The sequence below is a fragment of the Haliaeetus leucocephalus genome, unplaced genomic scaffold, assembly GCF_000737465.1.
Source record: "Haliaeetus leucocephalus isolate CR32 unplaced genomic scaffold, Haliaeetus_leucocephalus-4.0 Scaffold339, whole genome shotgun sequence".
NCBI lineage: Eukaryota > Metazoa > Chordata > Aves > Accipitriformes > Accipitridae > Haliaeetus > Haliaeetus leucocephalus.
In genome coordinates this window covers 23,870,055-23,881,934 of record NW_010972775.1, presented here as the reverse complement: position 1 = coordinate 23,881,934, position 11,880 = coordinate 23,870,055, and the positions used below count along the sequence as shown (strand labels likewise).

At 59.7% G+C, this 11,880-nt stretch overlaps 1 protein-coding gene across 4 annotated transcripts; it reads left to right on the top strand.

Moving 5' to 3' along the window:
* Window positions 1-403: 403 nt before the first annotated feature.
* Window positions 404-8,384, top strand: AP3S2 (adaptor-related protein complex 3, sigma 2 subunit). Of its 4 annotated transcripts, XM_010572173.1 has the most exons (7): window positions 469-560; window positions 865-956; window positions 1,076-1,187; window positions 3,702-3,773; window positions 7,504-7,617; window positions 8,083-8,088; window positions 8,205-8,333. In XM_010572173.1, the coding sequence occupies exons 1-7, from the start codon at window positions 492-494 to the stop codon at window positions 8,331-8,333; spliced, it is 594 nt and encodes a 197-aa protein (XP_010570475.1). In that variant the 5' UTR covers window positions 469-491. The 4 variants fall into 4 exon arrangements, with proteins under 4 accessions (XP_010570476.1, XP_010570475.1, XP_010570477.1 ...); XM_010572174.1 differs by lacking the exon at window positions 8,083-8,088 and having other exon boundaries at window positions 404-560; window positions 7,504-7,611; window positions 8,205-8,384; XM_010572175.1 differs by lacking the exon at window positions 8,083-8,088 and having other exon boundaries at window positions 492-560; window positions 7,522-7,611.
* The last annotated feature ends 3,496 nt before the right edge of the window (window positions 8,385-11,880 follow it).

Here is an 11,880-nt window from a genome sequence, read left to right as displayed (position 1 = left end):
CCCGTCGCTCTGGGGCTGGTGCGCCCCCTGGCGGCGCGGCCGGCGGCGGCCCGGTTCTAGACCTGCCCGCGCCCTGCCCCGGCGCGGGACGCGAGGAACGGTTGCCCCCTCCCCGGTCTGCCCCGGTGGCTGTCGCTGTCCCGGAGAGGGCCGGGGCAGGCCCCGGTCCACCACGCCGGCCCCCGGGAGCCCCCGGCCTTGGCAGTGGGAGAGCGGCTGCGTCCCCGCCCGGGCGCCGCGGGAGGAGCGGCTCCGAGCGTCCCCCGGTCCCCGAGCCCCGGCACTGCGCGTTGGGCCGAGGCCGGGCCCCGGCTGCTCCGGGGCCGCGGGGTCCTTGCGGGGCCGCCCGGGTTCGGCCTGCCGGGAGCCGGTCCGGAGCGCCGCCCCGCCGCCGCGTTTCCGGGGCGGGCGAGGGGCTTCCTGCGGGGAGGCTGCGACCGCTGCTGCCCCGGTTCTGCTCCCGTCCCGTCCCGTCCCGTCCAGCCGCCGGGATGATCAACGCCATCCTGGTGTTCAACAACCACGGCAAGCCGCGGCTCGTCCGCTTCTACCAGCACCTGGTGCGGGGCCGGGGGCATCGGTGGGGCTCTGCCGGGGCTCTGGGGAGGCCCCGGTTTGCAGGGGTGATCGTGGTGGGGTTGGGGAGCCCTGCCTGCCTCAGCCCAGCGCCCAGGCCTGGTCCCTCGGGATGCCCCGCGGCCGGGTCCCCCGTGGCTGCCCCTGCGGCTGCTCCTGTGGTGCCAGGGCTGGCAGGGAGCTGGCACCTGCCGGCTCGCGGTGACCCTCGGGGCAGCGGGGGGAGAGCAGGGCATGTGGGTCCTGTAGGCCGTGCGGCCATGGGTGTTTGCCCTCGCCTTCTTGCAGGCGGAGGAGGTCCAGCAGCAGATTATCCGAGAGACTTTCCACCTGGTGCTGAAGCGGGATGACCACATCTGCAACTTCCTGGAGTGCGGCAGGTAACCCTCAGCCCCTCCGGCAAGGGGGGGTCCTGCAGGGCTGTCCCCTCAGCCAGGGCAGCGTCTGGGCTGCATCCCCCCCCTCCTGAAACTCTTCACCTCTGTTTGTGTCTCTGCAGCCTGTTTGGTGGCTCGGACTACAAGCTGATCTACCGCCACTACGCCACGCTGTACTTCGTCTTCTGTGTGGACTCCTCGGAGAGTGAGTTGGGCATCCTGGACCTCATCCAGGTCGGTCTCTCTGCAGTGAGGTTCACTGCCCGAGAGTGGCTGGCAGGTACCTCCCCCCACAGCACAGTCCTTGCTGGGCGGCCTGGCCCCGACACCTTTCAGGTGCACTTCGTGTCTGTGGCACCTCTGTGCCAGCCCTTCTGGAAGCGACTGAGAAGCTGTTCAGGGGGCTGCGATGCGGAGGGGGAGCTGCGTGCACGTTAGCCGATACACAGCTCCTCCACCTGGAAGCAGCGGGGGAAGTCAATCTGAATGAATTTCTTTAAAAAATAGAATCGTAGAATCATTTAGGTTGGAAAAGACCCTTAAGATCATCGAGTCCAACCATTAATATAGAATCATAGAGTAATAGGTTGGATGTGACCTCAAGGATCATCTGGCCCAACCTTTCTGGCAAAAGCACGGTCTAGACAAGATGGCCCTGCACCCTGTCCAGGCGAATCCCCAATGTTGGGGAATCCACCACTTCCCTGAGGAGATTATTCCAATGGCTGATTGTTCTCATTGTGAAGAATTTTCCTCTTGCATCCAGTTGGAATCTCCCCAGGAGTAACTTGTACCCATTACCCCATGTCTTTTCCATGTGACTCCTTGTAAAAAGAAAGTTTCCATCTTCTTTGTAGCCACCCTGTAAATACTGGAACATGGTGATAAGGTCTCCCTTAAGCTTTCTTTTCTCAAGGCTGAACAAACTCAGTTCTCTCAGCCTTTCCTCATACAGCAGACTTCCCAGGCCTTGGATCATCTTTGTGGCCCTTCTCTGGACCCTCTCCAGCCTGTCCATGCATTTTTTGCATTGCAGGGACCAAAACTGAACACAGTATATGAGGTGTGGCCTGCCAAGCACTGAGGAGAGTGGGATAATGACTTCTTTATCTCTGCTAGTGATGTGCTTGTTGATGCAACCCAGCATCCTGTTGGCTTTCTTTGCTGCAGCAGCAGCACACTGTTCACTCATACTGAGCTTGTTGCCCACCAGGAAGGATCCCCAGGTCCCTTTCCACAGAGCTGTGTCCCAGCTGGGTAGATCCTAGCCTGTGCTGCACTCCTGGATTATGTTGTCCCAGGTGCAAGACCTTACATTTGTCTTTGTTGAACGTCATAAAGTTCTTGTTAGCCCACTCTTCCAGCCAATCCAGGTCTTCCTGCAGGGTGGCTCTCCCGAAGTGTCCGCTTCCCCACTCAGTTTGGTATTGTTGGCAAACAAAGTCTTAACCTAACACTGCCAAGTCCACCACTAAACCATGTCCCTAAGCGCCCACGTCTGTACATCTTTTAAATACCTCCAGGGCTGGTGACTCAACCACTTCCCTGGGTAGCTGGTTCCAAGGATCGATAACCCTTTTGGTGAAGAAATTGTTCCTAATATCCAATCTAAACCTCCCCTGGTGCAACGTGAGGCATTTCCTCTTGTCCCCTCTCTTGTTACTCGGAGAAGAGACCCACCCCCACCTTGCTACAATCTCCTTTCAGGTAGTTGTAGAGAGCGATAAGGTCTCCCCTCAGCCTCCTTTTCTCCAGGCTAAACAACCCCAGTTCCCTCAGCTGCTCCTCATAGGACTTGTCCTCCAGGCCCTTCACCAACTTTGTTGCCTTTCTCTGGACATGCTCCAGCACCTCAGTGTCTTTCTTATAGGGAGGGGCCCAAAACTAAAAGTACATTTTAGAAATTGTTTTCAAACACTGCATAGACTTGTAATGGGACCTTTGCTAAATCCAGCTAATGGTAGGTGTGAGAGTGTTGGCACAGGAGGTGGCAGGAGCTGCCTGCCCTGCTCGGGTCACCTGCCCTGTGATGCATTTCCCGTAACTCGGCCCCTTTCAGGCTGTTCTGGTTGGCTGCAGCCCTGCCCTGCATGCAGCCGCCAGCCATTGTCCCAGCACTGCAGCAGATCAGGACATTGACACCTGGGTGTTTCTCCCAGAACAGCTGAGTTCCATGTTTCTGTGCCCTTGACCTTGAGCCAGGCCCCTTGAGGGGGTGCCAGGTGTGCGGGCAGCACTGGTAGCACCTGAAGACAGCAGTGAGCAGGTACACACCGATGCTGTGAGGGAGCTTGTCTGGGGCTGGAGGAGGAGCCCTCCACGCTGCCTGGGTTGGATCCCCAGCTGGCCCAGCCAGGACCAGGCTCTCGTTCCAGCTGCAACCCCTTGCCAAGACAAGCCCTCTCCTTGAGCAGGTCTGAGCTTCATCTGGTTTCTGTGGTGTAGCGAGGACTGGCACTGATGCCCATGTGGCAGTCCCCTGACCCCATGCTGCTGCTGCAGTACTAGGGGTCCCAGGCAGCCACTGGGCTGGGCCTCCCTGCGTTTGCCCTGGGAACAGGCACTTTCCTACCATCAAAAGGAGATGGGGTTGTTGAGAGGGTTTTGTTCCCTGCTCAGGGGGATACCCTGGGGCACAACAAGTTTCTGGTCAGGGCTGAGGCTTTTTTGCCTGCAGGCCCTGGGGCTGTGAGTGGGAAGCATCTTGCAGTGGTCTTCTGTACTGACCTTCCCTTCCTGCCACCTTAGGTGTTTGTGGAGACACTGGACAAGTGCTTTGAGAATGTCTGTGAGCTGGACCTCATCTTCCACATGGACAAGGTGGGTTGTAGTCTCTGTGTGGTCCTCTGGGCCAGTGCTGTTGTTCACTCCAGTACCTGGCTGCCCCAGAGCCCTGCCCTCCCTAGAGCCTGCGCTCCCATGGGCAGGAGCTGGCCCAGCCTTGAGCTCTGGAGCCTTTCAGGAGAGGCTGTTGGTACATTAGGCGTCACTTTTGGGGAGAGATTGAAATTCCGGGTGGGGAAGTTGTCAGCCAGGGGTCTTCGTAAACTGCTTACATCGTGTCCTCCTGACAAGAGATCTGAGTTGCTGGGCTCTGTTCTGAGTCCTCCATGGGTAAGCTCCGCTCTTGGCACTTGCCCCATTGCATTGCTGCTGCAGGGCTGCGCTCTCTGCTGCAGCACAGCCATGGGTGGGAGGGGGTTGGGGGCTGTCCTGGTGATTGCCACTGACGCTGGGTAACCATGCGGTCAAGTGACAGGGATCTGCGCTGAGTCTTTGCTCTTGTCTTCTGTACAGGCTGGTGTTGATGGAGCTGGGCAGGCTCTGGTGTTGTGCAGGGGTGTTCTGCCTCTTCTTGCTGTACTGTGGGGCCCCTTGGGAGTCTTGTTAACATTTTAGTAGAGCTGCAGGAAAAAAAAGGGAATGAACAATGGGAGTGTTTGGAATACACAGCCTTTAATGCTTCCTTTTTAGCTGGACAGAGTTTCTGGGAGGAAGCCTGTCCTCTTTGATGATCTCATAGATGGGGCTGAAGATAGCTGGGACTATGCTTAGAGAAAGGAGGGACTTAGCTGACTGCATGCTGGACTTGTGTTGCTGTTGATAAGGGCTTTCTTGCTTTGTTGAAGACAAAACATGCCAACAAAGAATGCAGAGGAGTGGAAAAAAAATCAGTAAGGCTGTAAATGTTCCCTTTCTGTTGGCTATTCCAGCTTCTGAACTCTGGCAGAGAAATGGAGTTAGCAAATCTTAGAAGGTGATCTGGATCAGCTGAATGTACTAGGAACTGATGAAGTAAGACTTTGGTTTCATAATTTGCCTGGCTGTAAGCTTTCAGAAATGTTATAACATTGATTGTCTTGTCAGCAAAAGTGTTCTTATCAAAGCAAGCAAAAGGAGAGGAAGGAGGAGGTCAGAAGGAAGGAGGAGTACCTGCAGGAGAAGTGATGGCAGCCACCCAGATCACCTCTGGCCTCATCTGGGGGAGGGTGTGCTCTCATTTATGTATTTTGTGGTGTGACCAAGACCTGACAGCTTTACACTCAATCTGCAGCCCACAGGCAGAAGAGATTACCCTGTTGCTTGTCTGTTTTGCCAGCAGTAGTACGCATTGCCCTTCCTCTGAACTCTTCTGCCAGGCAAAGGGTTCAAAGGAGATGGGAGTTGGGAGGGTTTCTGATCGGGGAGACCCTGGGCTCGGTCACCCCAAGGCCCTCCTACCACTCAGGCTTGTTTACTGCCTGTCCTGTGCTCCCATTGCTTCCCAGCCTTGACTTCAGTCCTTGGCCACTATCAGTGGTCCTTTTGTCTCTCTTCCTATATTTGGCATGTATTTATTTCTCAGATGTGTTGATGTTGAGTGCCTGTGCTTCCAAGCGCTTGGTTGCAGATGGGTGGTGTTGGGGGTGCTGGGAATACGCAGGTCTGTCCTGCTGGTCCCTGGGTCTTGCCCGTCGGATGCCTGGGCAGGGCTTTCTCCAGCTGTGATGCTGCCCTAGCGCTCCCACAGAACCCTGCCTCTGGGACTTCAGTCTGTCAAGAGCAGTGCAGGGCATGGTGCTACCCCTCTGCTCTGGCAGATGGATTGCAGAGTTTGTGAGTTCCCTACTGGAATGGGAGAAATGAGGCCAATGTCAACGGGAAAGCATCGATTTGTCGAGCAGAGACTTTGGCTGTGAACAACCTCAACCCAGCAGGTTCTGGTTGGGATTTGGGTGCAGCTTTGTCTGGGTCATGTGATTTTCTATTATTGCCTTAAGATACACGTTACACTCTGTATGCAGCACAGGGTCCGTGAAATGAGACCTGCTGCGGGTTTCAGGTCCCTGCTTTTGCAGCAGGAGGCTGGCCTGGGCCATCGAGTCTGTGGTTCTTGGGCACCAGTGACACCAGTGCTTTTAGGCTGTCAGCTTTGGGAGCAGCAACCTCAGAGCTGCAGGGCTTCCTCTTTTGCAAGGGGAGGCTGGAGCCACAAAGCCTTTGGGAGGCTCAGAGGCAGCTGTTGCCCAGCCCCTGGTTGTTCTTCGTACCTTGGAGGAGAAACGTGAGTTTTGCTCAGCAGCTGCAAGGTCCCAGAGAGGACATGGTTTGTTCAGGAAATGCTGTGTTTCAGTTTGGAAAACAAAGCTTGCTTGGGATTTCTGCCCTGTTGGTTTCAGTCCAACTTGGGGTGAAGCCAGATCTTGAAGGAACAACATTTCCTGCAGCCAGGATGCTCTGTTCTGGGGAGCTGCTAGCGCCGTCCGGTGCGGTGTTTGCCGGGGCTGGGCTGAGCTGACACTGTGCTGCGGGACAGCAGTTCCAGTGCTGTGGATGTCCCGGGAATGTGCTGTATCGCCCGTGGCTCGCCCTGTGCAGTGCTGATCCCACACACCTTGCTGCTCCTGGCACTGTTGGAGCAGGACGGGACCCATGGTGAGCATGAGGCTTGCTGTTTGCACAAAGCTGGGTTTCCCCCTTCTAGCAGATTCTCCGGCTTGCTTTATTTTTCACAGCATTGCCCTGGCCGTATTTGCCACACAGCATTTACAAGTGCAACCTGCCCTCATGAAGCCATAAAATGATATAATAACTTAACAATCTTCCATTAATAGCCTATTTCACGGAAGTAACCAGAGCGCCATAAATTCATTATCTGTGCTGGGTGGTTGTTGAGACCTGCTGACTTAGCAAGGAAGGTTGGGCTGTGCAGGATGGTGGAGCTGAAGGTGGGTTGCAGCCACCTGGCATGGTGGGGGATGTTTGTGTTTTCCTGGATTGTAAACCAGGATGGGCCCTTTCTCCTATGGGGTATCACCGGTCCTCCCCGATGGGGCTGGCAGGAGGGAGCAGCTCACTGCCTTGAGACTGCTCCATTTCATCCTTGGATCCAGGCAGACCCTGGGGAAGGGAGCAGATTCTCATAGCGTTTTTGTGCTTTTTTGTGTGTGTGTCACAGTCCCGTCTTTCCTAAGAGAACGCAAAGAAGTTGGGCTCTAGCCTGGCTTTCTGGGTAGAAGAAACTGGTTCTGGAAAGAAGTGTCCTGCGCGGTGGCTCCGGGAGGCCCTGGGGTCTCTGCTGCCTTGTGGGCTCTTCTCCAGCATGCTTTCTAGGCAGAGAGTTGCTCCTGGTTGTGACCTGCGTCCCAGCCCAGGGAGGGATCAAGCTTCAGATGAGGTGTCAGTGGTGGTGCAGCCAGGGTGTGCCAGCGAGCTGGGTCAGACCTGGCCTCTCTGGGGGCAGCCCTGTGCCTGGTGGTCCAGTGGGCAACATTTGCTCCTGTCCCTGTGGTAGGTGTCCTCTAGAGCAGAGGTACAAGCACTAAACGGGGCTGTGGGACTGTGTGCTGAGGACCATGGCGGCCCTCTTGCTCTCCGGGCAGCCAGCTGCCGGGGCTGTGTGGGCTGAGGGGAGGATGGGGCTGGATTTGTGTCTCTCGGGGAAATGCCAGTCCCCAACATGCTTCTGCAGCAGTGGCTGCTGCCACTCCTGGCTGGTCTGTAAGCTGGGCTGGGTTTGCAGCCTTCCTTTCCCATCCCTTCCCATGCCTTCCCTTCCCTGGCCTCGCAGGTTCACCACATCTTGCAGGAGGTGGTGATAGGCGGCATGGTGCTGGAGACCAACATGAACGAGATTGTGGCACAGGTGGAGGCCCAAAGCAAGCTGGAGAAGGCAGAGGTGAGTGCAATGCTGTGGCTCTCCCCCGTGGGAGGCTGAGGTACTCCAGACTGTAAGGGGGGACAGCCTGTGGGGTCTGGAGCTGGCGTATATGGGGTATCCCCAGTATACCCAGTCTCTGCCTGCCTGAGTCCTTGGGGAGAGGGCTGGGGGCATCCCTCCCCAGCTGTGCTCTGTGCTGTTTAGGAGCGTAGGGAGCAGCCTGAGCATGGAAATGGCTGTTCCCATTAAGGTTAATAACCTGAGGTAGTGAAAAGTTTATTGCCCCTGTTTGCGCTGTCATTGTGAAGGTGCATCTGTGCTCGCGTCACAGGGAAGCACCGTGCTGCTGCCCCCAATATAGGACTGGGTCCATCAGCAGCGCGGGAGGTGGGCGTGGGGGCTGCTCCCTGGCTGCACCCGTGCTGAGCCACGCACGGGGGGATGTGGCTGGGCCCTGGGGCTCGGGGGAGGCAGGGCAGCATGGGGCAGGGCTCGGTTCAGGGATGCTCCTGTGACGAAGAGCAGGGCTGAGCCGGGAGCAGCCTGGAGCCCCTCACAGAGGGGCTGCAGGGGGCAAGGGGCTGGCAGTCACTGGTCTCTCCCATCGGCAGGGAGGCCTCTCAGCCGCTCCTTCCCGTGCGGTCTCGGCTGTGAAGAACATCAACCTGCCAGAGATCCCTCGCAACATCAACATCGGAGACATCAACATCAAAGTGCCCAACCTGTCACAGTTCATGTGAGCGTCCTGTGGCAGGGAGGGCTGCCCACGCACGCAGGCCGTGGCCTGGGCTGGCTTGGGGAGAGGAGCTGGGCTATGCTGGGTTCCCCCTGCCCCTTCTGGGTCTCTGTCCGTGTGGTACATGGTGAGCCCGGTGTGCTGCCGGGGGGCCTGGGCTGGCTGGTGGAGGGTGGGGAGCAGTGATGGGGCTCAGCAAGAATGCTGTCTGTCACCTTGGACCTGGGCTCAGTTCTGCTCTCTGGTCTCCCAACAAGGGTGGCCTTCCTTCCCCTCCCTGTGGATGGGCAGCCTGTCTCCTCACTGTGGGGGGAAGAGCTAGGTCCTGCCTCTCCCAGCATTTCTTGGGATTCCCAGTTGTAAAAATCTACCTGTAGCTAATGGCTCCTGCAGGAGCTCTAGGTTGTCATCTCCTCCATCCTCCCCGGGCTGGGCTGTCCCCTGCCCAGCATCCCTGCACCCACCCTGGTCCAGCTTGCTGGACCTGGCGCCCCAGGCTGGGATTGGTACCAGCCTGGTTGGGGTTGCTCATTGGAGCTGCTGTGAGCTCTGGAGCTGGGGCTGGCGTGGGTGGTACCTGCTGGACCAGGAGATGCTGGCAGTGAGAGGGAAGGGAGCTGCCTCTGCCTGGGCTGGTGGCTGGGTCGGGGCCAGGCCAGTCTGGGGCCTCCTGGAGCATGTCCCTGTGTCCTAATAAATCACCGTGTGAACTTGTGTCTGCTGTGGGTGCTGCTGGCCCTGCCCCAGGGGCAGCACCGGGAAAGGGAGCACCAGGAAGGGGTTGTGGGGTCTGTGGGGGGCCTCTCATGGGGCGGCTGCAGCCCTGGGGGACTCTTGGCTGGCAGAGGCTGGTGTCTGGGCTGTTGCATGAGAGTGGGAAATGGGGCCCTGGACCCAACGTGGGGGAGGGCATGGGCTCTGGGGTAGGGTCCCTAGCTGCACCCTGCCCTGCTCTCCAGGGCATGCAGGGGGGACCACGATGGCCCCATGTGGGCTGTGACAGCAGTGTCCCCTGCTTTGGGCCTTTGGAGGCAGGTCACCAGCCTGCAACCTGCCAGTGCCCGCTGCCCTCCTGCCAGCTTTCCTGCCTTCTCTCTCTGCTGCAAAGCATCCCTGATCTGCTCTCAGGGCAGCTGAAAGCCCTGTACTGCTCCGCTCGACAGGGCATGTGAAGGCTGTGGGGCTGGGGCTAGTGTCCCCCTGAGGCCTGGGGGGAGTCGGGGCTGGTCCTGGGTGTTGGAGTGAGCATGGCTGCAGGGGATGGGCCAGGTGGGGATGGGCCAGGCTGGGAGGTCCCTGAGCTGTGGGGCTTCTCAAGCTGGGTGCCCTGTGCCTCTGGCTATGCCACAGCTCCATCTGGCCATCTCTCTTCTGGGCTGGTTTGGGGGCCCTTTCCTCTGCTTTCCCTCTGTTGGTGAGCTGAGCTCCCAGGGGCTCTGCCTCCACCTCCCCTGGCAGGGAAACCATGACTCTGCCTGGAAGGAATTTTTCTGCTGTCTCCCCTCCCTGTGGCTTAACCCTTCCCCAGCTGGCCATGAGCCACCACCAGCAGCTTGTGGAGGTCAAGGAGCTGGGCAACCTGCTGCTTCCTCTTTTCTGCCAGCCCCCTGTCTCTTCCTCCTCTTCCTCCTGTTGGCTGCTGGAGCAGTGTGGTGGAGGGAGCAGGTGAGCAGTGCTCTGGGCTGTGTTCTGGGGCTGGGACACAGGGTCCAGCAGGCACTGGGGCAGTCGGAGGGGAAAACTCCAGCTTGCCCTGTGGCAAGGAACTTGGCGTCGTGCCCGTGTCCCACTCTGTGCCAGGCCTGGGACACAGGGGTGCCTGGGGGGGTTGGGCTGGGGCAGGCGGCCCTGGCTGCGATGGGCCGTGCCTGTGTCCAGTCCTGCGCCATGGCATGGCAGTTCCCGGTGCAGGATGTGTCCGGCCATACGTGCTTCCTCTGCAGCGAGGAGGTGTTTGTGCACAGCCACCTCCGGTAACGACTCTGGCCTCGCTGTCCCTTCCCACATCCTGCTGGAGCCTCGGGAGGCCGAGGACCGTGCTGGGGCTGGGTGAGTCCTGCTGATCCCGGCTGCTCCCTTTCCCCGTTCCTGTGCAGAAGAGGGCAGAGACGATGGGGTAGTTCACCTCAGGATGAGCTGGGCCAAACCCCTGGACCCCATGTCCCCACCCATGAGGGCTGCAGCCCTGACCCCAGCAATCACAGGGTTGTGCGGGAGCAGCCCCAGGCTGGCTGGGGCAGAGGCGGCCCTACAAGCCCTGCCTCCTCAGGGCTGGCGTGCTGGCTGCCCAGGGTCCTGCCCAGGGACAGGAGCCCCAAGTGCCCTGGCAGAGCGGAGGGAGAATGCTGCACTGAAGGCGAGACCTGGCTCCTGCTGTGGGCAGAGAGCATTCCTGCCCAGGGCAGAGCTGTGAGGCAGCGTTGGCAATGACCCTGTGTGCCCCAAAGGGCCGTGGCCAGGTCACCAGACCCTTCCTGCTCTCTGAGGCTAGCTGGAGGGGCGCAGCATATGCAGGGACGTGGAGGGCAGGGGCAGGCTGGGGGCTCAGTGCTCTCCTGTCCAAGCTGCCTGTGTGGTCTGGAGATGGGAGATGTGGCTGGGTCTTGGGGCTGGCTCCTGGCCCCGTCACCTGTCCCCAGCCAGGCTGTGCTTTGGCACCGATGGGTGCTGGATTTTGCTGAGCTCAGCTGGGGTTTACTTGCTGGAGTGTGTCCCCTGACTCTAGGCCCCTCTCCATGGCAGTGAGGCGGAGGGAAGCAGGTGATGGAGCCTGGCCCTGGCCCAGCTCCTCCACAGGTATCTGAAATGTTTACCCTCATCCTGCCAAGCACTGGGTGAGCCCAAGTCCCAGCCCCATGCCCAGGCTGGCTGTGTCATTCTCTGACTGGGGAGACCCTGGGGCCCTACCTCTGGTGCTGCACCTGGCAAACCCATACAAGCCCCGATCGCAGCCCTGCAGGTTGACTACAAGGACTGGGATGTCTCTGAACCCACTGCAGCTGGGACAGGGGGTGCCAGGTGGGGCTGGGGCACAGGGTGCTGGGCTGGGGGACTGAGCAGGGGGCACCCCCAAGCAGGGACACCATTCCTGGTGTGCCTAGGCGCTCCGGGTGCTGTAGGGAGGGGGCAGAGCCTGGCTTGGTTGCTGCTGGGTGATAGTCTGTCCCCTTTCCTGCCACCCCCTGGGATGAGCATGCTGGCCAATGCTGGCGTGAGAGAGGGGACCCGTAGCAGGACCCCGGGGGGGCTGTGGGGTGTAGGGGCCGGGCAGGTGGGGGCGGTTCACCCCCAGCAGTGGGGCACTGCGGTCCCCAGGCTAACCCGACTAACGCCTCCCAGCTGGGGCGGTGGGGGGTCCCGCAGCCCAGGCGGTCCCGCTCTGCCTTCCCCCAGCAGAGACCCCTCGCCCTGTCCCTGCTCCGGGAGCGGGTGCTGGGGCCGGGATCCCCCGCGCCAGGGGCTGGCCGCTGCCCGCCGCTGTCCCCCGCTGCCCTGGCCCCCCCCCCCGGGACGTGCCCCGCCAGCCCCCGGCCCGGCCAGCAGCCCAGGGG